At 39.3% G+C, this 26057-nt stretch overlaps 1 protein-coding gene across 3 annotated transcripts; it reads left to right on the top strand.

The window, feature by feature from the left end:
* Positions 1-374: 374 nt before the first annotated feature.
* Positions 375-25252, top strand: PHF10 (PHD finger protein 10). 3 transcript variants are annotated; one of them, XM_039528801.1, is made up of 13 exons: positions 469-544; positions 4288-4528; positions 5994-6100; positions 6770-6900; positions 7842-7925; positions 8940-9073; positions 9200-9349; positions 12255-12364; positions 17004-17157; positions 17745-17900; positions 23046-23154; positions 23458-23646; positions 25031-25252. In XM_039528801.1, exons 3-13 carry the CDS (start codon positions 6048-6050, stop codon positions 25114-25116), a joined length of 1356 nt encoding a protein of 451 aa, XP_039384735.1. In that variant the 5' UTR covers positions 469-544; positions 4288-4528; positions 5994-6047; the 3' UTR covers positions 25117-25252. The 3 variants fall into 3 exon arrangements, with proteins under 3 accessions (XP_039384733.1, XP_039384734.1, XP_039384735.1); XM_039528799.1 differs by lacking the exon at positions 4288-4528 and having other exon boundaries at positions 375-544; XM_039528800.1 differs by lacking the exon at positions 4288-4528 and having other exon boundaries at positions 376-544; positions 7848-7925.
* Positions 25253-26057: the final 805 nt, after the last annotated feature.

Below are 26057 nucleotides of genomic sequence, written 5' to 3' on the forward strand. Positions count from 1 at the left end.
GGCCCGAAGCAAACGAACCAAAATATCCGGACATTTGCGAGTTCTATCAGGAGAGCCCGAGGGAGGTTTAATTTTACTTGGAAATCGAGTCTCTGGCGATACATTCACGACTCCGAGAGTTGGCTTGTCTCGCGCCTGAGACTAGAAAAACCACCAGGGGCCAGTGGGGCTCTGCCGAGGCCAGGGCGCTCCCCGGGGAGCGGAATCGGGGGCTGACAAGAAGTGAGGCGAGGGGACGGCAGGCGGGGGCGGGGGCAGAGGCGAAGCAGGCTGGAGCACCGCGCGGGCGGAGACGCGGTGAGAAGGAGACTCAGGAACAGGCCCCCGGGAGACCCTGGCAGCGGGGCTGCGGGCGAGGGGCGCGCTCCGGGTCCGGCCGGCCGGCAGGTGGCGATACGGGGTAGTACGAGGCGGGCGTGACGCCGGGGACGCTGCGGCTTCTCGCCCCGCCCAGCGGAGGGAGCGGGCGGCGGCCATGGCGGCGGTTTTGTCCCCGCGGGTCTGTGACAGCGACCCGGCCACGCCGGGGGCCCAGTCGCTGAAGGTGAGAGAGGCCGGGCTGGGACCCCCCTCGTCGCGGCTCAGCGGGACTTTCGCAGGGAGCACCGGGGGGCGGCGGGGGCAGAGGGGGGCCCGCAGCGTGTGTGTGTCCGGGGGAGTCAGTCCTGCCCCCCCTCCCCGGTGTTATGGGGGGAGGTGACCCTGCGGGGCGGGGCGGGCAGCCCCTGAGGGAGAATAGGCTGCAGCTCTGCCCCCTCGCGTCCCCCCTGTGCCCCTGGCCCCTCTCCACGCCCCCAGACCCGGCCCGTCCCGGCCCCCAGTCCACGGGCCGTGCCTCAGACTGCGCTGGAGGGAGCCCCCTGCACCGGGCGCTGAGCTGAGCAAGTGCTGGGATACAGAGCCCTGGAGGCCTCTTCGAGTGAACGGGCTACAACAGCTCCTCGGCCTTCTCGCCAGAGGGACCAAGCACGGGTGGGGGGGATAGAGCTCCTGGGTCTCAACCAGGGTTGGGTTCCAGGCCCGAAAGATGCCCAGGTCCAAGGTCTGGGACTGGCCCTGTACAGTCCTGCAGCAGGCCGAAAACGGCACCCGTGGGCCAGGCTAATAGCTTTGCAAAGGGTCTGGGCTTTCCAGTGTTTCCACCATTTGTTTCCTGCTTCTCCCCTTCCCTCAAATTCAGGGGTGACTTTAGCAAATACTGTTTGAAAGTATCTTGGAAAACTCAAGTTTGCAAATGGTCTAAAGGATTGATATTCTTAATACATAGCACCTTTAATAATACACAAGAGGCTAAGTATTATCTCATTTGTATAGATGGGGAAACAAAGGTACATAGAAGATAAGTGACTTATAGTCACACAGGATGTGCATGGCAGAGCTGAGAGTAGATTCATATATTTTAAGTCCAGAAAAGACCATTTTGATCATCTGGTATCATTTGGTCTTCTGTGTAACCTAGGTCATAGGATTTCGGTGAATGAACTCCCTTTTCAAGTCTAATAGCTGTTGTTGAACTAGACCATCTCATCTGGAAAAAAATCCTGTGTTATGAGCTGGATGGAAATTTGTTTTGAGTTGAGTTTAAAACACCATTGAGATTGATAAGTGTAAATTCACCCTTCAGTTAACATAACTGTAAGCATATACCCCCAAATAAGAGAAAAGGAGTGTGTGCATGCACCCCAGAGCTTGTGCTGAGTATTGCTTTAGAGAGAGAGAGATAGTGTGTGTGTTTGTGTGTGTGTGGGGGGGGGGGGCGGCGGCGCAGGCAGAACAGATGGGAAAAACTGGAAAAGAGAGAGAGCGGCTGAAAGCATGGTGGCTGACCTGAAGAAACTGGGGACAGGTTTTTGGTTTGAGGTGCAGAATGAAAAGAGTGCACTTGGTGCGGTGGGCAAAAGAAGCTGTTTCCTCCTTTTTGATTTCTTCTTCATTCAGAGAGACAGATTTTTGTACCTTCTTTAGAAATAAACAAAACTGCATTGAAAAAATATCCATCACTAATTTCTGCTCCCATTTGGAACACCTTGAGGGCCCCAAACTTTGACTAGCTGCTCAGGTTGAAAAGGGGCAACATTCAATATAAAAGTTTCTGGTAATGGCTGATTTCCTGCTCTTAATTTTGCACTTCATTTCTAATCTGAATTTGATACACCTTTGTCTGCTAGATTGAATAATTCTTTTATCAAATTTTTGTTTCCCATGTAGGTACTTATAGACAGTCAACAAATAACCTCTTAATCTTTTTGATAAACTAAATAGATTGAGCCTCTTGAGTCTCATGGTGGAGGCATGTTTTCCAATCTTTTAATCATTCTCATGGCCCTTCTTTGACTCCTCTCCAATTTAGTTCTTTTAGCTACACCATGGCACTGTCAGCTCATGTTCAGCTATTACCCACCATGAACCTCAAGTCTTTTTTTCAGAATCACTGCTTCCCATGATAGAGTCCCCTGTCCGATCTGTATGACCTTGTGTTTGGCTGAAACACAGATCTATTCACTGTCAGCCCAGAGCCATGTCCTATGCATCACACTACATCCTTTTATCTCTTAGGCGATGTCTGCACTACGGACCTTATAGTGGCACAGCTGTACTGCTGCAGCTGCTCCGCTGTAAGGTCTCTAGTGTAGCTGCTCTGCCGGTGGGAGAGAGCTCTCCTGCCGACATAATTAAACCATCCCCAACGAGCTGTCCACACCAGTACTTTTCTCGGTGAAACTTCTTCAGTCAGGGAGGTGTGTTTTCACAGCCCTGACCAACAAAAGTTTTGCTAACAAAAGTGCTAGTGTAGACAAAGCCTTAGTCTCTAACTAGAAGTTTCTGAGATAGCAACTGCTGAAATCATTTTGGGATTAAAAATAATGAAAATGGAGAGGTGAGTAAATAACTCTTTCTCCTTTACTACTCTCAGGGTTCTCAGCAGCCATTTTTGGGGCAATGCCAAATCCAGCATTAGAAAGCATGAATCTAAAAATGAAAGCTTATGCTCAAATAAATTTGTTAGTCTCTAAGGTGCCATGAGTACTCCTGTTCTTTTTGTGGATAGACATCAGTTGTCGGTGTTGGGGGTCCCCTGCCACACTCTCAACTATTGTTGAAAATGGTGTGGTTATGGAGGAGATGGGCTAAAACAATGTTCAGCACAGTTACAGAAATTGTCAGTGTATTATGTCTGTGACCCTAGTATTTAATATGGTGACTCATTACCTCTGCGTTCTCCTTCATTGCTATTTATTTTAGTGCTGAAGCTACATGGCTGATACTCAGTGGTTCCTACTGACGTTTACAGGCTGAATAACAAACAAAACAGGATTTTGATCAACTAATATTATTTTTCCATAGAAATAGTTTTTGTAATAAAACCATAAGATCTGATGGTCTCACAAGTTTCTTTTTCTACTTCCCTATGTTCCTTTTCATGAAAACCACCTCTTTCTGACTCCATCAGCTTGAGACAGTCAATTTAAATTTTTTTTTAAATTGATCTAATTCCACCTGCTAAAAACTTCTTACTAATTTTTTTCCTAATTTAAAAGTTTTTTCTCTTCTTTTTTGCTATGTGAAGACCCACACAAGCAAAAGGGAGAAAAGACTAGACATAAAGAGTTGTCAAATAAACAAAGTAAAACAAAAACAGAGAGGAAGACAGACATGTTTTTTCTAATCTTTTGATTGTATTGATCTTACAAGTGTTATGTAGCTAAAGTAGGGAAAATTAGTTTATAGATCTCCATTGTCTCTGAAAATCCATATGTAAAGTGTTATATTTGAGATTAACATATTAATATAAGTGGAAAGACATTCACTAAACAAGGCCTAATAATTGTACCTGTCATTAATTAATAAACAAATACTAAGTGTAACTGTGGGCTTGACTGTTTTTGACAGGTTAGTTCTTCCATCAGTAATATTTCACAAATGTTATTAAACAAGATGAAGGCTTTTATTTTCTTCCAATGTGACACGGAGTTGCAGCTACTAAGATGGTATATGGCTGATATTCTGTGGTTCCTACATCTGTTTACAGGCTGAATAATAAACTATATGGGATTTCAATCAATTAATATTATAATAATCTTCATTTTTTAGATATAATTGACTTATTCAGTGGATATCCCAACAATAAGACCATTGGTTTCATTGGTCCTTCACTTTGGTAACACCTTAAAATTGTATATTTTTTTCATCCTCCCCCCTCCTCCCCCGTTTTAGGGCATGACCCTCAATTATGAGCAAATCTCATCACAACACACCTTCTAAATATCATCCTTTCTCTTGCCATAGGTCTCTTTAAATCTGACTGGGGAAAGGCACCACCGATAGAGTAACTTCACTTTTGTAACAACTCATTTTGAAGATGACTTCTGCCCTCCCTATATATTTCAACTCCACTGCATCAGTTTTTCTCCCTACATCTTTCTTCATGAAAAGCAGCTCTTTTGTAGTACAGTCAAACCCCACCATAATGCGCCCCGCCATAACGTGAAATCGCATAAACGCGATCGCAGGTTGGCTCCCCTTTAAGGTACAGTATAATACAGTATGGTACTGTACCAATGGTCCCCAAAGCTGCAGCCCTACACCTGCTGGGGACAGAGAATTGCGAGGCTGCTGGCCCCGGTGCTCTCTGTCCCCAGCAGGCACGGGGCCCCAGCTTCTCTCTGGCTTCTCCAAGGCTACGGGCGCCAGTGCTCTCTGTCCCTGGCAGGCGCAGGGTCACAGCTCCTCTTGAAGCGGGAGAGAAGCCGCGGCCCCGCACCTGCCGGGGACAGAGCACCGGCGGAGTTCTCTGTCCCTGACAGGCGGGGAGCCGCGGCTCCTCTTGAAGTGGGAGAGAAGCTGCGGCCCACCACCTGCCGGGGACAGAGAGCACTGGCGCCCGCAGCCCCGGAGTTCTCTGTCCCCGGCGGGGGGGAGAGGAGGGGGAGCGCAGCTCCTCTCCCCTGCTGGGGCACTAGGCACCAGAGGCACTAGGCGGTGCACCTCAATGCACCGCTTTGGGGACCACTGAAGACCTGACTGATTTGAAACCCCACTATACCGCGACCCCGCATTTAGCGCGATGGGATTTTTTGGACCCCGAAGGTCGCGGTATAGCGGGGTTTCACTGTACTATGTTTAAAGCTTTATGTAAACTAGACACAGCTTCTTTTATACTCACATCAGAGAAAATATATTTTTCTATTACTTTAACTCTGTTTATGCAAATCCTCTTTGTCACTGATGATACGTTCCTTGATTTGTAAGTACCCCTCTACCCCGATATAACGCGACCCGATATAACACAAATTCTGATATAATGCGGTAAAGCAGTGCTCTGGAGTGGGGGTAGGGGGCTGCATATTCTGGTGGATCAAAGCAAGTTTGATATAACATGGTTTCACCTATAACACAGTAAGATTTTTTTGGCTCCCAAGGACAGTGTTATATTGAGGTACAGGTGTATCAGTTATAGCAAAGGGTAATGTGTTGTTGCACTGCTCTTGGAGCAGCCCAGGAGGGATACAATATCTTTGAGAGTCATGGTCATGCTCCAAGTTTATTCACTGCTCAGGGGATTGAGTAAACTGTCCCAGATCTTTAGTAGATGATGTACAGACACAGTTACACCTGTAGGCATGTGGGTGCTGCTGGGCAGAGGCAAAGATCTGCCCACTTCCCACCCCTTCCTGCCCACCTGTGTGACAATGGGGGAAACATAGTGCCTCTGCAGAACCTGGTTCCCCATCTGTGCTGCTAAGCATGATGAGTAGCCAGCACAAGGGAGTAAGGAACTGTGCAAGCCAGCCCATGATTTGGCGCAGAGAACCCTTTTGAAATAGCACAGTACTTATAGGGAGCAAGTTTGTTCTAGTCACAGCCACCTTTCACAATCCCAAAATAGTTTATTACATCTTTGTGAGTCTTTACATTGTGATATCCTAATACATTAAGTACATGCAGGACTTCTTGGCTTTATTTTTAATGCTTGCTCTCCATGTTTATTTCAGGATGACACAGAAGAAAATTCAAATGATAGCAGCCAGCCATCAAAAAGACGACGTATGGGCTCGGGGGACAGTTCTCGAAGTTGTGAAACTTCTAGTCAAGATCTTGGGTAATATCACTTTACTGAGGTTTTATATTTTTAAAACACTATTTTGTTGTGTTTTTCCAGAAGTTTTAACATTAGCTCTTCTTTCTCTGCTTATATGTTGCTCATGCATTTCTCTGACCTCTGCAGTGCTGAGGCACGGTGAATTAAAGTGGCATGTGAGCAACTTCCTTGCTTCAACATTGCTTTTAATGTAGTGTAATGGCGTGTTCATTTAATGCAAATTATGCCAAAGTGCGCTTTGGTTATCATAAAGACTGACTTTACTTGTACATTTGATTTTTTTTTTTTTGCATTTTATAATTTTATGGCTTTTTAAATATCTATCTTTCAGTATGCATGCCTGTTTTCTTATTCTTACCTTGTCAAGGATTACACAGTCCTTGATTTCATGTCCAGTGAGTCATTGATAAATACTAGTTTTGTGAAACACTAGTAAAATGAAACACACTGAATGTGTGTAGTTTTGAGATGGGATAGGAGGATAAATTCTAAGGGACTGAACCAACTTTCTACAGGAATGTTGTGTTGACTTAAATGGGAATTAGATCAAGTTCTAGAAGCATGGCATTGTTAACTATTACTTTGAGTATTCTAACACTTTTTATGCAATGTATATTTTTTTAGCAAAATGTACTACTATTATTTCAAGCCCGTTGTTTTTGTGTTTAGCTTTAGCTACTTTCCTGCTGAAAATTTGATAGAATACAAATGGCCACCTGATGAAACTGGAGAATACTATATGCTTCAGGAGCAAGTCAGTGAATACTTGGGTGTGACCTCATTTAAACGAAAATATCCAGGTATCCAGGTTGAAAAGCGTGTGTAAAAAAATCTGTCGATTCAAATGTGTACAAGCTGGCAACTCTCCTCTTTTGGAATATAACATAGATCTTTCAGTTAAGAGGACATAGTCAAGATAAAAATCAAGATTACCCATTTTTCTTTCTCTGTTACTAATAAGTAGCTGAAAATCTGGGCTGAGATTTCAAAAGTGACTAGTGATTTTTGGGTGCCTATGTTGAAATTATGTAAAGGAGCCTGCTTTTCAGAGGATGGGGTGCTTAAGTGACTTCTGTTAATCTTGGCCTTAATTTATTTTTGAGTGTTTGTTGTTATTGGGAACTTTCTGAATTTTGCTCAACTTGGATAGTGAACTAGGTTGGTCAGTTTCAGTTTCCAGTTCTTGCACAATAGTGCACTACATTATTTCCAGGTGGAGGGAAAATATCAGAATACTCAGGGGGATCTGTGCTTCACTTATGTGAGAATTGATGACAGTCTGTCTTCTCCTGCATTAACTACTATAATCCTTACATTAGAATTTGTAAAACACTTTTCAAAACCTTACTTTCTGCCTTTACTATTTGTCAATGTCATTTTAATGCAATTTCTTGGAGGGAAATCTAATTTTTAAACTATTTATAAAAGAAACATTAACATCTTTTTCTATAGTAGTGTAGTACTTTTGTTTGGAATAATTTTGTGTCTGTTAAATGAATATCCCCTTAGATTACATTTTATTAATGTATTTTTTTTCAGACTTTCTATTATTATCCCTGGATTGTACTACTGCTAAACTAAATATTAACTAAAATAGACATTTTATTGTTCAGACTTCCTTTTTCAGCATGTGGAAAAGAAGTTGTAAACTAGTTTTTGGCCTAGTTTGAACTTCTTTTATGATGGATTTGGAAATGTATAACACTACACGGTTTTACTGCTGTTTTGTCCTCTCTTGGAGATTTAGAGAGACGAGATCTGTCTCATAAGGAAAAACTCTACCTCAGAGAACTAAATGTCATCACAGAGACTCAGTGTACTTTAGGTAAGAAAACAAAATGAATTTTCAGCTTTCTGATGCAGTTGGATTAGGCTAGAATATTTGATTCCTGCCTTAAAATGATAGAATCAAGTAATTTTTGACTAGACATTTAAATTGGTTTTGATTGCAATAAGGTTATTTATTTTACCTTTATAATGTAATGTAAAGTTAAGAATGTGTAACATTTTGAGTCTAAGGTCTTCAACAGATTACTAGATCTTTGTTATTTTTACCAGTTCTAATGACTTCATTTGCTAAAGGGGATATTTTATTAATGTAGGCCCTGCTTTTCCAAGCTGATCAAGAGAACCTCTGTGTCGGCATGAAGACCCATTGTCTTAGATGGGGCTTTGTGCAGCTCTAAAGGTCTGCCTATGTTGATCAGCTTGCAGGTTCGAGGTCATGTGAATTAGATTAAAGTACTTGAGTATATTCATATCAGAAGGAAAATCTTAATATTTTCTTCTTTCACTTATAATAAACATTAGGTTGGATTGACGTACTGATTGATTGTCTATCACAGTTCTATTCTCTTTGATATCACAAATCTGTGTAACACTGCATTCTCATTTGATACAGGAAGTTGACTGTTTTATAAAATCACTTTCATTGCTTCCCTGTATTCTGTATCTTTTGATTTGTCATTGGTTTATTTGACATATGACAGAATCTGTAAACAGAATAACAGCTGCATAATATTTTGGGCTGCTGATTTTCCCTAATCTTTTTTTTTTTAAAGCAAAACATGAGGCTTTAGACATACAGCTTCCATTAAATTCAATGAGAACCACACAGCTAACCCCCCTAAAATGTTTTGAAAATGGAGGAGTGGTTCATTTTAGAATTTTTTAAAAAGAGTGTTGTTGCAGCATAATTTCTATGTTCAGTGAAAGGTATTGTGTATGTTAGGCTGTCTGCTTTAATGGCAAACTTTATAGTAGACTACGGGTCAAAATGGTAAATGACTTAAAATTTGTTTTGCAATGTAGTGTTGTTAGTGTTTTTTATCTAATCTAGGTCTAACAGCCTTACGCAGTGATGAAGTGATTGATTTGATGATTAAAGAATATCCTGCCAAACACGCTGAGTATTCTGTAATACTGCAAGAAAAAGAACGCCAGCGAATAACAGATCATTATAAAGAGTACTCTGTAAGTAATCCCTCAGACTTTAATGAACCAGATCTAGAACATACTGGGCATGTGGATTAAGTTCCTTTTGTAATATCTGATTTTTCAAATTTGTCTTGTAAATTAATACAATTATTTTTATTTCAGCAAATGCAACAACAGAACACACAAAAAGTAGAAGCTAGTAAAGTTCCAGAATATATTAAGAAAGCTGCCAAGAAAGCTGCAGAGTTTAACAGCAATTTAAACCGGGAACGAATGGAAGAAAGAAGAGCCTATTTTGATTTACAGACACATGTAGGTTGACTTAAATTTATTGCTTGATAATGACAGGTAGCTCCTTGTTTATTATAGTAAAGATGTCAGTCTTTTTGGTGCTTTTTCGGAAAACATATTGTTGTAACCATTTTTTATCATAATATTGGATTAGAATTAATTTGGGTTAGAAATAAATAGATTTGAATATATACATTTTAAAAAGTTATTTTACCAAATAGAATAGAGCTTTCCACTTTAGTTTTTCTAATATCCTTTACATTAACTAATTGATTTCTCAAGCTGGAAAGACTTCCACGTGAGGAGGAAGCACTATTAGCACTACCTAGTTGAGACATGAGACAAATAAGTGTTGTGGTAGTAGTATATAAACTAGCATAAAGGAGGTCAGGTCATTTGGCTGCTCCTATTACCATTTCTCATAACACAAGAGTGTGGGGACACCTAATGAAATTAAAAGGCAAGAAATTTAAAATTGATAATTACTGATTGTCAAAAAGTTAGCTTGTGATAGTAAATTCTACAAATTATTCTTGATGCAAAAATTTTAGTAGTATTCTAGAAAGGTTTAGACATTTATTCATAAAAATATTTTATATAGTTCAACTGAAAGGATAAAAGTGTGTATCAGTCTTGCTTCAGAATTTAAGCCAAGCGCTACTTGCCAGAGAGCAGTTAAGCAGAAGCTTTCCCCATAGATAAATTATTGCATAATAGTCCATTTGAAGGTTTTAGACTTTTCTAATATTGGCCCCCGTCAGTGACAGGATAGTGGATCTGATCTTTTATGGCTGTTCCTGTGAGATTCTTTTTTGTATATGCTCATCATACCTGATGCTTTTGTACACAAAAGTCTGCTTTCAAAGTTAGAGTTCCTTGTTCTTACTACTCTCTACTATTATGCTGCTCTGGTAAAATTTCATTTTAAAGATGCTCAGTATGAAAACTAATTTATGTTTTACTTTATTTAGCAGCTTGTATGGTAATGTAAATGTAATAAAAGGGTGTCTTTTTTATTTTTCTATCTTATTACAGAGTCATAGTGCCATACAGGAGATTAGGTGTCCATTGTGTTAAATATAGGGCTGTCAAGCAATTAAAAAAAAATCGCTCTATTAAACAACATTAGAGTACCATTTATTTAAATATTTGTGGATGTTTTCTACATTTTCAAATATATTGATTTCAATTACAACACTGAATACAAAGTGTATAGTGCTCACTTTATATTTATTTTTGACTACAAATATTTGCACTGTAAAAAACAAAAATAGTATTCTTCATTTCACCTCATACAAGTAGTCTAGTGAAATCTCTTTATCATGAAAGTTGAACTTACAAATATAGAATTCTATATAAAAAATAACTGCATTCAGAAATAAAACAATGTAAAACTTTAGAGCCTACAAGTCCACTCAGTCCTACTTCAGCCAGTCGCTCAGACAACCAAATTTGGTTACAATTTAGATGAGATAATGCTGCCCGCTTTTGTTTACAATGTCACCTGAAAGTGAGAACAGGCATTCACATGGCACTGTTCTAGCCAGCATTGCAAGATATTTACATGCCAGATGCACTAAAGATTCATATGTCCCTTCATCCTTCAACCACCATTCCAGGGGATGTGCGTCCATGCTGATGATGGGTTCTGCTCGATACGATCCAAAGCAGAGCGGACTGTTGCATGTTCATTTTCATCATCTGAGTCAGATGCCACCAGCAGAAGGTTGATTTTCTTTTTTGGTGGTTTGGGTTCTATAGTTTCTGCATCTGATTGTTGCTTTTTTAAAACTTTTGAAAGCATGCTCCACACCTTGTCCCCCTCAGATTTTGGAAGGCACTTAAACCTTGGGTCCAGTGCTGTAGCTATTTTTAGAAATCTCACATTGGTATTTTCTTTGCGTTTTGTCAAATCTGCTGTGGAAGTGTTATTAAAACGAACATGTGCGGGGTCATCATTCGAGACTGCTGTAACATGAAATATATGGCAGAATGCAGGTAAAACAGAGCCAAAGACATACTGTTCTCCCCCACCGAGTTCAGTCACAAATTTAATTAACACATTATTTTTTAACGAGCATCATCAGCATGGAAGCATATCCTCTGGAATGGTGGCTGAAGCATAAAGAGGCATACGAATGTTTAGCATATCTGGCATGTAAATACCTTACAACGCTGGCTACAAAAGTGCCATGCGAAGCCTGTTCTCACTTTCAGGTGATGTAAATCAGAAGCAGGCAGCAGCATCTCCTGTAAATGTAAACAAACTTGTTTGTCTTAGCGATTGGCTGAACAAGAAGTAGGACTGAGTGAACTTGTAGGCTCTAAATTTTTACACTGTTTTGTTTTTGAGAGCAGTTATGTAACCAAAAAAAATCTGCATTTGTAAGTTACACTTTCAGTATAAAGAGATTGCACTACAGTGCTTGTCTGAGGTTAATTGAAAAATACTGTTTCTTTTGTTTATCATTTTTACAGTGCAAATATTTGCAATAAAAATAATATAAAGTGATCACTGTACACTTTGTATTCTATGTTGTAATAGAAATCAATATATTTGAAAATGTAGAAAAACATCCTAAAATATTTAATAAATTTAAATTGTTCTGTTTAGCAGTGCGATTAATCGCGATTAATTTTTTTGAGTTAGTTGCGTGAGTTAACTGTGATTGACAGCCCTAGTTAAATAGGCATTTATTATTTAGATTTTTATAGAATATTGTTTTGACAGTAGAACTATAAAATATGCTGTATATAATATACGCCCTTAAGTGCTGCAGTGAATCTGGGAAAAATCAGGTGACTGTTCCAGCATAATAAAGGCCGAGTTAAAAAATGTGGAAAAGACAAATGAATTAAAAAAAAAAAAAAAAAAAAGGTTGCTTGTGTGGAAAATGAGATCTTTGTTTTGTATTAAACAATACAGATTATCCAGGTGCCTCAAGGAAAATACAAAATATTACCTACAGAGAGAACAAAGGTTAGTCCTTATCCAGTGGCTCTCATACCAGGCCAGTTCCAGGAGTACTACAAAAGGTACTTAAAAATATATCATAGTTGCTGTCTATATTACATCTACTTGCTTGTATATCCCAGGAAACTAGCTGGGATGAGTAGTAGTGATAATACTTACAAAATAATTTTGAGTGAATTTTATGTCCATGAGGTATGTGAGTCTGACCGACCAAAAGACTGAAGTGGATTCTCCACTGAACAAGTTTGGCAGTGGCAGCAGCAGTGCAAGCTTCTCCACACTGCTGTCAGTGTGCCGCAGCCTTGTTCTAGAGCAGTGATGGGCACCCTGTGGCTCGCGGGCTGCATGCGGCCCGTCGGGGTAATCCGCTGGTGGACTGCGAGACAGTTTGTTTACATTGACCATCCACAGGCAAGGCCACAGGCTGCTGCGGGTGCCCGTGCCTGCAGACAGTCAATGTAAACAAACTGCCTCGCAGCCCACCAGCGGATTACCCTGACGGGCCACAGGTTGCCCACCACTGTTCTAGCGGGACTGATTTGACATGCAACAGAGAGTAGTTCACTCTCTGTGTCCATTCAGTACTAGGGCTCTACAGAGACTGTCAAGAGTATTTGTGGTATGTCTAAATTTTGTATTGCAGGCTTGTGGTCAAATGCTTTCTATGCAGCAATTTTGCATGAATGCAGAGAAACAGTTTTAGGAGGTAGTTTTTCTAAGACTGATCATTGCTAACAGCTAATTTTGATTGATTTTTGCATGGCCTAAGAATTTAAGTGAAATTGGATGTGTGAGAGAGGAGGGAAAGTTTTGATAAACGGACCCCTCTCCCTCCCAAAATGCCTATGCTTCACTGTGTATATAAGCTTTTAAAACCTCTGCCCTGTGGCACGTAGCCTTAATATGTTGTATTGCCCAAGATTAGCCTGGAAATGTTTTCTCCAGAAACTTCCATGTTATATGTAAGGGTTGACTCAATGTGCATCATCTCCAGAGTGAAGCAAATGGAGATGCAGCTTGATTTGGTTATTAGAACAGATAACTGGGAGCCAAGATTTTATTCCTGATTGCCGCTGGATTGCAGTGTGACCATAGGCAAGCCACGTATTCGCAGTAGGCCTCAGTTTCACCATTGGTAAAACAGGAATAGTGGTCACCTTGGTAAAGTGCTTTGAGATCCTCAGATCAAAGTTGCTATATAAATGCAAAATGATTTCCAAAAGGGTGTGGTTTTACAAAAAGGGTTATGTGCACACCTAATGCACCTGTACTTTCCATTCATCTTTTCTAATGCTGACTGAAAGTAAAGATCATTTAAGTGGAATAACTAATGCACAGCAGCCTTCTCAAGTATTTAGTTGCTAGGAATATAGAGTGTATATACCTGCACCATAGACTGTATGTTCCCAATGAAAAAACACTTAAAATGTTAGAAATTGAGGCAATATCTGAAGAATTATAACTTCATTAAAATGTTTGATAGTCTGTGACGTATTAATCCTGTGCCACAGATTTCACGTGCATTAATTTTTTCCCCCCATTTTGCTGAAACAAGCATGCTCATTTCTAAAGGAAGTACATTTCATAATTAACATGTGAAATGTGCACTAAATATAATTGGCATATTTTTGAAATTTCAATCCACATAATTCTGTGTCCCTTACTGCTTTCTTTTGGAGCCTAATTAATAATTGTGAAATGTGTTTTATATTTATATGTGTGTCCATATGGTATTTTATATAATATAAAATAAATAGCCTCTTGGGGATAATAAACATTACTTACTGGAGGTTTCAGTGTATGCATTGTTTGATCTTTGGTGAATATGTGGGTGTAAAATGTTTGGCATAATCCATGGAACAATCTCTTAGATTAACTGTCATAATCATCTTCCAACACAAATATAAATATAGTTAATGTATTAGTCCGCATTAAGATGCTGTTCTGTATTAATTTTGGTTAAAAATAGGGCTGTCAAATGATTAAAAAGATTAATCATGAGATTTAAAAAAAAAAGTCACAATTACTGGCAGTTTTAATTGCACTGTTAAACAATAATAGAATACCATTTATTTAAATATTTTTGGATGTTTTCTACATTTTCAAATATATTAATTTTAATTACAACACAATACAAAGTGTACAGTGCTCACTTTCTATTATTTTTATTACAAATATTTGCTCTGTAAGAAGATAAACAAAAGAAATAGTATTTTTCAATTCACCTCATACAAGTACTATAATGCAATCTCTTTATCATGAAACTGTAACCTACAAATATAGACTTATTATTTTTTTATTAAATAACTGCACTCAAAAGCAAAACAATGTAAAACTTTAGAGCCTACATGTCACTCAGTCCTACTTCTTGTTCAGCTAATAATTAAGACAAACAAGTTTGTTTACATTTATGGGAGATAATGCTGCCCACTTTTTATTTACAATGTCACCTGAAAGTGAAAAGAACAGGAGTACTTGTGGCACCTTAGAGACTAACAAATTTATTTGAACATAAGCTTTCGTGGGCTACAGCCCACTTCATCGGATGCTACAGCCCACGAAAGCTTATGCTCAAATAAATTTGTTAATCTCTAAGGCGCCACAAGTACTCCTGTTCTTTTTATGGATACAGACTAACACAGCTGCTACTCTGAAACCTGGAAGTGAGAACAGGGATTCGCATGACGCTGGTGTAGCCAGATATGCTGAACATTTGTACATGCTTCGATCACCATTCCAGAATACATGCTTCCATGCTGAAGACACTTGCTAAAAAAACTGTGATTAATCGTGCCTAATTTTTTAAATCTAATTAATTTGTTTTGTATAATCATTTGAGTTAACAGCCCTAGTTAAAAATAATTAAACCTATCCTGAGTCTGCCAACTAGAACAAAGCACCTTGAACCAACAAACATGTTAAATCTATCTCTGGGTATTTAGCAGAGTGTTGGTTCTACTTTTACTGTACTCATCTGGGCCCTGATGCTGCGTTAGTATCTGCTAGTATAATCTCTTTGGCTGTGCACATACCTGTTGACTTCAATGGAACTCTACAGTGGCAAAGGGAGTGCTGAATAACAGGTTCCAGTGCAGGATTGAAGTCTTAAAAAGTTCTTTTTCATGCAGCTCCATGTGATGTTGAATAATTTCCTAAAATTTGTCTCTGTGTGAATTCTCAAACAATTGGGGGATCTATTTAGTTGATTGCTCAGACACTAGGATTTCGAGCTTGTTCCAAAGCTCATTAAAATCAGTTGAAAGACTTCATTGTTTTCAGTGGGCTTTGGATCAGGCCTTCATCTATAACAGGGGTCTCAAACTCAAATGACCCCGAGGGCCGCATGAGGACTAGTGCATTGGCCTGAGGGCCGCATCACTGACACGCCCCCTTGCTGCCCCTGGCCCCACCCCCAATCCACCCCTTCCATGAGGCCCCGCCCCTGCCCTGTCTCTTCTCCACCTCCTCCCCTAAGCGCGCGGCTCCCCGCTCCTCCCCCCTCCCTTCTGGAAAGTGCTAAGCGCCACCAACAGCTGTTTGGTGGCTTGGCGGCGGGGCACTTAGGCGGCAGGTCCCAGAACAGAAGGGGCCCCCCACCGCCGAAGACCGGGCTGCGCTTCGGCGGCGCCGGGGCCCTCGTTTCCCCACCCCGGCCGGTCCCGCGTCCCACCCCGGCCCCGGCGGGACTCGCTCTCCCCACCCCTGGCCCGGCCCCGCGGGTCTCGCTTCCCGTCCCCCGGCCCGGCCCCGGCGGGTCCTGCTTCCCTTCCCCCCCCCCACGGCCCGCGGGTCCCGCTTCCCACCCAGGCCCGGCCCGGCCCCGGCGGGTCCCGCTCCCCCCCCCTTACCCGAGCGCGTCTCCGGCGAGGCCTGAGCTTCGTCCCGCTTCAGAGCCGCGTGGTGAGGGGGCGGAGCTGTGAGCTCCACGCCCAGCGAAGGCAGCTGCCCCACCCCCTCCCCACACCGCTCTGAGCGGGGCGGGGTTCAGGCCCCGTTGGAGCTCCCAGCCCCGCCCCCTCCCCACGCGACTCTGAGCGGGGCGGGGCTCAGGCCCCGTTGGAGCTCCCAGCCCCGCCCCCTCCCCACGCGACTCTGAGCGGGGCGGGGCTCAGGCCCCGTTGGAGCTCCCAGCCCCGCCCCCTCACCACGCGGCTCTGAGCGGAGCGGGGCTCAGAGGCCCCGGCGGAGACTCGGCGCTTGATGCGCTGAGGCTCCAGGAGAGGGGCGGAGGCGGGAGCCTCCGCTTTTCTCTTGGGGGCCCCTGCGGAGCCCAGGGCCCGGGGCAAATTGCCCCTTTTGCCCCCCCCTCTGGGCGGCCCTGCGGGAGCTCCGCGGGCCGCAGGGAAGAGCTCCGCGGGCCGCATGTTTGAGACCCCTGGTCTATAAGGTGTGAGGGAACATGCACCTTTTACTGGACTGAGTAGCTGAAGTGTTTTTTTAAAATGTAACCAAATATTGTTTAACATGGAGTAACATTTATGACCAAGGAGAAGAGATGTATTTGTGACCCAGATTTTCAGAATTGTGTACATAATTATAGTTCATGTGCACACAATTGTGGTAATGTTATATGCAATTAAAAATGGGCTTTCAGCTTATCCAGACTTTTCTTTATTTTTCACTGGCAATTAAGTGTTTTTATATTTTGTTGATGGTGTGTGTGGAAGTATATGGTAGTAAACAATTATTTCTTGATTTTAGATACTCCCCAGATGAACTTCGTTATTTGCCATTAAACACAGCCCTTTATGAACCACCTTTGGATCCAGAACTGCCTGCACTGGACAGTGATGGAGATTCGGATGATGCAGAAGAGGGTCGAGGGGACGACAAACGGAAAATCAAAGGCAATTCGGTGAGATAAATTGAAAAGTGATCTTTAACAAAAAAGAGATTCTCTTTCTTCCCCTTCCCTTTGGTCAGTGTCAGTAGTGGCTTCACTTGGATTTTTAACATCTGTGTCCAGTAGAGTTTAGGTTAAAGGAGACCTTTGAGGCAAAAGCAAAAAAAAAAAAAAAGTTTTGGTTTTACCATTTTAATGCTTCTTTTAGATGCCAAATTGGTAGCATATTTCAAACATGCGGTGGGCAATTTATCTGCTTTCTGGCCTGTATCTTTGAAAGACTTGATAGATGTTGAACATCCAGCATATTGGTAAATAGTTTGGTTTTGATAAGTCTTAAATTAAAACAATTTAGAACAAAGGTTAAATGCAGCTTCACCGGTTTTGCATCAGGATCCCGTGGAAAATACTGGAACCCTTGTGCTGTGATGCCAGTCTCTGTGTGAGACATATAGGCATAAAAGGTTACAATAAAACAGGCCATACCATATTTAAATTTCACCTGTGCTCCTGTAGATAGGAAGCCACTAACCCTTGTTGGCATTGGAGCTTAGAAAAGACTAGTTTCTCTCTCTCAAAAAAAGTTGTTTTTATTATAGGACAACTCGTCTGGCAATGTATCTGAAGGTGAATGCGCCAATGACAACCAGGAGGATTCTTTTCAGGGAAGACAAAAACCAAGAGACAAAAGTGCTACTCCAAGAAAAGATGGTTCCAAACGTTCTGTACTGTCCAAATCAGTTCCTGGGTACAAGGTAGAAGAAAAAAGCCCCTGACTCCGCTTCTTTACTGACCAGCCTCTCTCCCTGAAATATTTAACTTTGTTTTTCAAAAATATGGAAGTTCTGCTTGCTGTACTTCACTAGCTGCTCTCCTGTTGTGCTCTCAACTGTTTGCTTCTTTCCTTCCTTTTTTGGCTTTATTTCACTAGGGGTTTTTCTGTTACCCTGGCTATGGAGTGGCTTCTAATTCTGTGTCATAACTGATTTCTGGGCAATTACAGCAAAAAAAATGATGGCTGTTATAAAGAGAATTTTATATTTTCTTGACTGCTTTAATATAGCAGTCAGAATTACCTGTCAGTGTAAAACCAGCATTGAGTATTCGCTGTTTTTGTCCTAGTAGAAGTAGTTAGTATGGCAGCAGATCATGAGACCAGTGCTGTAAAACGCAGCAATATGGCTGAATATATTGTTATAACATGCACTTAAATAGGGCCTTTCATCCTGAAGGATCCCAAAGTATTAGACTATTTATAGGTTTTACTTCACTTACCGATAAGTGCAGCCACCTTTGGGGCGGAATGCAAAACTAACTACAGTTTAAGCAACACTACCCAAACACTTAGGACAGATATGGAGAATAATAATTTATCTAATTCATGTTACAAAAGGAATTTCTGTCGGCAGAATGTTCTTACTCACGCTAAAATTTGGCTATGATAATAAGGCACTTTAACATCTGTAAAGCAGTGATTACCAAACCCAGGATAGAATAATCAATACTAATAATGTAACACTTTCCCATTAGTCAAATGAGGATTAAATATATTTCAAGAGAAATTGGAGTTCATCTGCATGATTTAAATTTTAGTCTATGGAACTTTGTACAGGAACGGGGTCTTGATTGTACACCTTCAAAAATACGTGTGGTCCAATCCTGCTCCCATTGAATTCAGTAAGTTTGCCATTGTCTTCAGTGGGAGCAGGATCAGGCCCACTGTGTGGAAAGATGCTACAGTAAGGAAGGGTTTAAACCATAGTGATTGGGAGTGTTTTCCAAAAGATGCTGTTTTTAAAAAAAAAAAAAAAAAAAAAAAGCAAGAATTTTTTTCTGTGATGTCAAGATCGTATGTTTTGGGAAATCTTGCAGCAGCAAAGGTAATTGTGGGCTGTTAATGGTTTGAATTTTACAATTCAGGAATGTTTGCTAACAATCTAAATTTACTGTTGGTTGATAAAGAAGCTATACATCAAACTTAGAAGTTAGTCATCAACAAGAATTGGACAGCATCAGTTGATTGGAAAAGGTTTCTGTAGATTCTATAATTGCACAATACATATTTTTTGCAGTTTATAACAAAACTATCAAGCTTCGGCCATCTCTCCTCTTTTGAGGAGTTGTTTAAGATAGATGCAAATTATGGATAATTGAACTGTGTAATATAAATATCTTTTTATATATGTAACTTTGCGAATTGCTTATTACAGACCCAAACTCATGCCAATATTTTCAAGACTATGAAATCCAAAGATGAAGCTTGAAAAAGTGTTAGCTTTGTTTAACTTTATATTAGAGATTGTATGCGACTGGTCTGGCAGAAAAAGGAGCTTCATTTAGGTATGAAGACCACAAAGTACAGTATCTGTTTGTTAGTCTGCTCTGTCTAGTGGCCTTTTGAATACATAGAGAGAACGAATGAAACAGAACCATTTCTAAGGTTCTGAACTCCTAAATGTAGAGCTGTACAAGTAATGCAGTACTGCAGTTTGAAAATGGACCCAAATGGCTATTACCCATTAGTTTAAAACTACCGATTATGTTAGTAACAAAGCAATTAGTGCAAGCTAACTTGATAACTTACAGTGCCAAAATATTTGTATGGCACATGTCTTCACAACTTCAGTGTACCAAGCATTACTCAAAGGTGATGCATCAGGCTGTTGATACCTCAGAGGTGATACAGCTGTGCATTTTTTTTAAATGGGAATTTTAAAACATTTTTAATATGCCCCTTACATGAAATATCTTAAAACTGATTAGATGTGAACATTCTTGTTAGAGGTGGCCTACAAAAAGATTGAACAGATATTGATACACCAGAACGTACCTAAATATGAAGGCACTTTAAGCTGAAGGCTATAAACCGATCTTAAATGTCCCTTTAAATTCTGGGGGTTTTGGTAATATTTTTCCTCTGTATTATTCAGTTTGTCCACATTTTATAGGATAATCTTTAGGTTACATTTAATTAAAATTGAAGGATAATTGCTGCAACATCAACATATATAAGTGAATAGCTATAGTCGATACAGTATAAATGATACAATGGAATTCTCATATTTACTTCTGTTTTTAAGCAGGAAAACTGGTGTATTTTGTATGAAGCCATTTTTATTAAGTGTCAGCCTTTTAATTGATATATTATGGTTAGCATGTTTTATGTTTCGTTACATCACAAAGTGTAGTGCGTCTTGGATGTTGCTGCAATTGATGCAGGACTGGCTACTACATTGCACACACAGGGTTCTGTTCTCAGAGTTCAGGAGGTTTTTGCACATAATAAATCTGCCATGTGTTGAGCTACTAGGTCCCCAAAACATTTTGCTTTGGGTTCACTATATATGAAATTTAAATGCCTTGCCCACAGGCAGTAGGACCTCAGAGAAAACTCATGCTTGTCTGAGTGGTTGCAATGCTTGATTTGAGACTCTGAGCTGCAGCACAGCAGCATGGAAGTTAGTTACAGAGTCCCTCTGCCTCACCCTTCATCAAAATAAGATGAAGATGATTTGGAAAATAAAATGGTCAAATGGGATATTATGATTTCCCATACAGGATAGACAGATATTTTCGTAGTGTTCCCTAAAAGCCATTTAATTTCTTTAGGATGGTAGAACTTGAATTGCTTTGAAATGTGAATATCTTGCGTTTTGTTTGGTTTGTTTTTCTTTTCTTTTTTTTTCCCCTGTCTTTTTTTTTTTTTTTTTTTTTTTTGAGTGCTTCCATACCTTGGGGCTCTCTATGTTTTTAATATGCTGTGATTATTTCACATTTTCTAGTGAACACAAGTTAGTGGAGTGGAAGTAGAGGGAAGTATTAACAATAAATACACATAAGTCAGTGTCTAATTTTATAATTATATGTATCAAAGTATTAACTACACATACACTAACACAGGTACAGTAACCGAAAGTTAGTTCACTTTAGTTTCAGTGGAGTGAGAGGGAGTTTGCTGCTGTATATTATGGCAGTATAATATGAATAATTCATAGCTGAAATAGAATTTGGATTAGAGAAGTGCACTTGCTATTTTAGAGAGGTTTGTTTTACTTAGCTATAGGTAAAAGAACACAACAACCACCTTATTCTTAGAATGTAGCAGTAAGCAACAAGAGGGTAAATAAACACAGCAAGACTGAGGTTTAAGTATGTGCCACTATCCTTTTGTTGGGAAGAGCAGGGTATACAAGGTATATATGTAGGAGACATAGAATAGTTAGTTACCAGTAAGAATTTTCTATGTATGCTTTCACTTCCATGATATTTATTTTGTAGAGACATTTGTGAATGTTAGACTTCTTTTACAGTTTTACTATATTTATGTATAAAACAGGTTTGACTATGCTTTTTTAAAATAAATAAGCAAAAAAAGTCTTTATGAATGCCTCTGTCATCTTTTGAAAAGGAAGTTATATGTAAACATCCGGTGGGTTTTGTTTTATTGAAAACTCTTCAGGCCAGACAAGTTAAGCAGACTATAGCCACAAAAGGGGGTTTAGTAACGTCAAACATTTTCAAAGCAGGGCAATGAATTCTGACAGATTAAGAATTGCTGAAGACATTAATTATCTTGCTAAATGTTAGGAAAGAGCTGGCTGGTAAATAACATTTTTGTTTTAAAAGGGGCAGTATTGAATACTTTTTTCTTTTTAATAGCTTTATGTTCCCTGCCATTTTTATTAATACCATCTTAGGTTGAAAATAGTCTACCACTTTTGTTCTCTCTTTCATTTGGCAAGTTTTTTTTTTTTTTTTTAAATAGAGCAAGTCCCATTGTGACTATTTATCAGCAATCCCACAGTTCCTTAGGGAGTACGCTTTTAGTTCAAAATTCCTCCATTGACTAAAGGTTGCTTCTGTACAACAGAACTAAAATATCACTGAGACAGATTTTTAAAAATCTCTGGCAATAGTGGATTTTACATCATTAAGTGCTGTATTTGAATCCAAACCTTCATTAAGATGCAGTAGGTTGAAGTCTGACATTAAAGCTGTTTGAGTGGCCCTTTGATAAACAATTTGATACCTTAATTATATTTTTTCTTTTCCTCTAAGTAAAGCTACTGCTAGCTTATCTTTTGGGTTTGGTCACAAAATTACTACACAAATACTGGGAACCGCACAGCCAATTTAAGCACCTGGGATTTCTTTGCCTTAAATATATGTTATGAACACTCAGTTCCTTTCTTTCTCAGTTCACTCTCTCCTAGCAGTGTTGTAAATGTAGAATTGTAGTGCTTTCTATAGCAACAGCAATCATGACTTTGGATATAGAAGAAAGGAACAGTAAAACTCATTAAAGCAACACAACTAACTTGCCTATTAGACATTTTGGGAGCTTAAACAATACAAATTAAGTGTATTAAATTGTATCTTATTTTGTGGTACTAATTTTAAGCTTCCATTCAGATGGGTTAAGTAATTTTGCATTTCTTAAAGGATATTTATGTTTTCTTGTGTACATGGAAGCTTGTGAATTTGGAGATTCATATAAACATATTCTCCTATTCCTTCTATATTTGAACAAATTTGATTTAGCTTTAAAGGTATAATATAGTGTATGTTATTTGTATTCACTATTAAGGGAAGTGCTAGCTGACAAGCTTGCAGGAGGATCTAGCATACACTTTTGTTCTGGTTTCATTTTTTGTAAAATGATTTACATGTAGCTCACTGCACATACTCTAAATATCAAATTTGTATGCATTTTTCCTAAGATTTTAAAATAACCAGTGTTTGTCAATATCACCTTATGTCTTAAGAGTCACTTCAATCACAGAATACAATTTACATTAGTAATTTACAAAAGTTAAAATGGAGATACCTTAACAAATTTCCTGTTAAATCCATTATAAATTCTTCTGGGATGAATTTATAGCCCTCTTCTACCCTTCCAGCCAAAGGTCACTCCAAATGCTATATGTGGAATTTGTCTGAAGGGTAAGGAGTCCAACAAGAAAGGAAAGACTGAAGCACTTATACACTGCTCCCAATGTGACAACAGTGGTAAGTATCGATATACACTTTAACTGGAATGCTGGGAGTTTTAATTGCCACGTCTTACTACTTTCAGTGGAAATATTTTGTGTAATACTAAATTTGCATTCAAACATTTCAGTCTTCCTAGAAACTGACTTTTTCTCTTTAAAATTTCCTTAATTGTACTTAAGTATGTACTAGAACACATTCACTGCACTGAGTCTCTTAGGTGAGCTAAATTTGATTTTTGTAAAATAGCTATTAAGTTATACTAATTATTTTACAACTTCATTTCTAAAGGTGCTAGTAATAATATTGGTTTTAATCTAGGCCACCCTTCTTGTCTTGATATGACCATGGAGCTTGTTGCTATGATTAAGACCTACCCTTGGCAGTGTATGGAGTGTAAAACATGCATTATATGTGGGCAGCCTCACCATGAAGAAGAAATGATGTTCTGTGATGTATGTGACCGTGGTTATCATACCTTTTGTGTGGGGCTTGGTGCTATCCCTTCAGGTAATGAAACAGAAATTAGTCTTTAAGGGCTGGGGTTTTCTACTGTGTTACAAGATTATACTTCCATAGGGGTGTATGAATTAGTTGACTGTAAACATTAAGTAGCATCTACAGTGTAAGATGGCATTCACTGAATTATCCAAAACAGCAGAAATGAGTTTTTCTAAAAATTTTCTGTATATTTTAGTAATGTACAGAGTATAGGATTGGCAGCTTCACCATTTTACAACACTATGACTGTTCCTGTCAAAACTCGAGTAGCGCTATGGCTCAGAACCCCCCTTTTTCAGGATTCCCACAAGATATTGATTAGCTACCTACGTCCATAAATGAAGAAGGACGTATAAACTTTGCATTTCTCCCTATTGATAGTATAACCTTTGCATTGTTTTAGAAGCTTTAACAACAGTACAAATGCTTTATTAAAGTAGAAGAAAAAAGTGTGTGCTCCACTCCATCTGTGTAAATACACTTGACCCTTTTTTTACGTCACAACTTGCATCTTCAACTAAATAAACCCAGTAACATGCTTAAACTTTAAACTAAAACAAAGCTGGTGCCTTGCACTATGTGCAGTCATTTATACCTACTTTACATTAATATAAAAGATACTGATTTAGTAGCATTTTTCACTCATTTTGCTCCTTTGTAAATGACTGCACAAGGTGTAAGGCAGTGTAGAATCAGAATTAAAGAACTAGATCATTGACTGGAGTAGTCAGTCCGATTGTGTAATACTAAATCCATGTCGCAAAATACAGCTACTGTATTGATGCACGTACCCAGTAAGTTCTGCAATGCTAGCGTTGCTGTAACACTGATAGTCTTGAAAACATTGTGAGCTGCACTAGAGTTGACAGTTGTTCCATTACTGCTGAACTCTCTTCCATTCAAGTTGATTGATTTACACTAGGATCTACATAACTGAGCCATACTAAAGGTAGAACATAAGTAGAAGTAGTTAATATTCCTCTAAAGTAGTCAATCAACAAATTAAGATGCTTTGATCTAATGCACTCAATTTTCCTTGAGTCACAAGTGAAGTATGGGTAGTGTTTATTGTTATCTCAAAACCATCCTACAGTAGCACTGGAGCTTCTTAATTGTTGTGAAGCCCAGTCATGTGATCACAGTCAGTTTGAGATACAGTGAATATGTGGGAATGTATATACCACCACCTGTTCCTACCCAGTATTATTACTCTTATGTACTTACATTGTCTTCAAATTTAAAGGAAGAAATATTAACTTCTAGACATTGGTTTATGTTTTGCATGTTACCAGCACAGGTAGTGCAAAAATAAAAGTATTTACTCATCTTGTAAACTAGTCATGGGTTCTACAGTTAGTTAATATTTTTATTAATGTCAACTTTTCTTTCTTAGGTCGCTGGATTTGTGACTGTTGTCAAAAAGACCCCCCCACACCTAGACGAGGAGGAAGAAGGGGGAAAAACAGCAAAGAGGGCTAAAGGAATAATGTTTGCCTTCCAATACGATTAACTGCACAAATTGAAGTGATAAATTTGGTGCTATTTAACCAACCACTCTGTATATGGAACAAAACCACTTAAGCATCTTTTACCAAATAAAATTTTTATAATTTTGGCTATGAGTTTTCCTATGATGGCAGTAATTGAGCATGTATTCTGTCATAGCAGTTTAGATTGACAACTCAAATTGTTATTCAAGAGGGAAAACTTTCAAAATCTTCTCAAAGAGGCAGCTTATAGCAACACACTTGTATATGCCAATGTTGAATAGCAGTAACTTCTACATGGAGAGAAAGCTACACAAAAGTTTAGGTATTTGCATAGCACTCAATTTTATTCCCCATGATTCAATCAAAGCAAAGCATTCATTTACTTTTAAATAATCAGTGTTGCTTTAATTAAAAAAAAAAGCCATGACTTCGAAGCTTGTAGGAATAATACCTAAAAGTTTCAATGCATTGCCAGAAAATCCAGTTTCCTTTATTATGAACTAGTTTGTCCCTATAACTGAAAATAGCTTGCACCCCAAGAATTAAATGCATATAATTTTCATAAAGATGCATCAACAACCATAAAGAACAGATGATACTATGGAAGTGGCACTAAAATTGTGGTTACACTTAAGAAAAGGGGTATATATATGGAGAGAAACCTTTTCCTGCTTATGATAATGCAGGCTGGGTTGCTTTTAATGAGAAGTGACAATATTGCTTATATATATATTTACAGGTACAAAAATAACTGAATAACTGATTCATAATTCTTTCCCTGACTAGAAAGATCAGCCTCTGCCTGTAGAGAAAATAAAGATGGCAAACTTGATTCAGGTCATGATTTTTAAAAGTGATTAAGTGATTTTGGGTGCTTCAGTTTAAATGCGCAACTTGATACTTTAGAGAGAAGATTGAGAAAGCACTGAC

Source organism: Mauremys reevesii, linkage group 3 (assembly GCF_016161935.1).
Source record: "Mauremys reevesii isolate NIE-2019 linkage group 3, ASM1616193v1, whole genome shotgun sequence".
Taxonomy (NCBI): domain Eukaryota; kingdom Metazoa; phylum Chordata; order Testudines; family Geoemydidae; genus Mauremys; species Mauremys reevesii.

What these genes read in the sequence shown, in the direction of transcription:
- PHF10 (XM_039528799.1), top strand. Translation starts at nt 476, where the DNA reads ATGGCGGCGGTTTTGTCCCCGCGGGTCTGTGACAGCGACCCGGCCACG. An exon ending in CGGGGGCCCAGTCGCTGAAG is followed by an intron (nt 545 to 5,993) that starts GTGAGAGAGGCC and finishes TGTTTATTTCAG; the next exon opens with GATGACACAGAAGAAAATTC. An exon ending in GGAAAATCAAAGGCAATTCG is followed by an intron (nt 17,158 to 17,744) that starts GTGAGATAAATT and finishes TTTTTATTATAG; the next exon opens with GACAACTCGTCTGGCAATGT.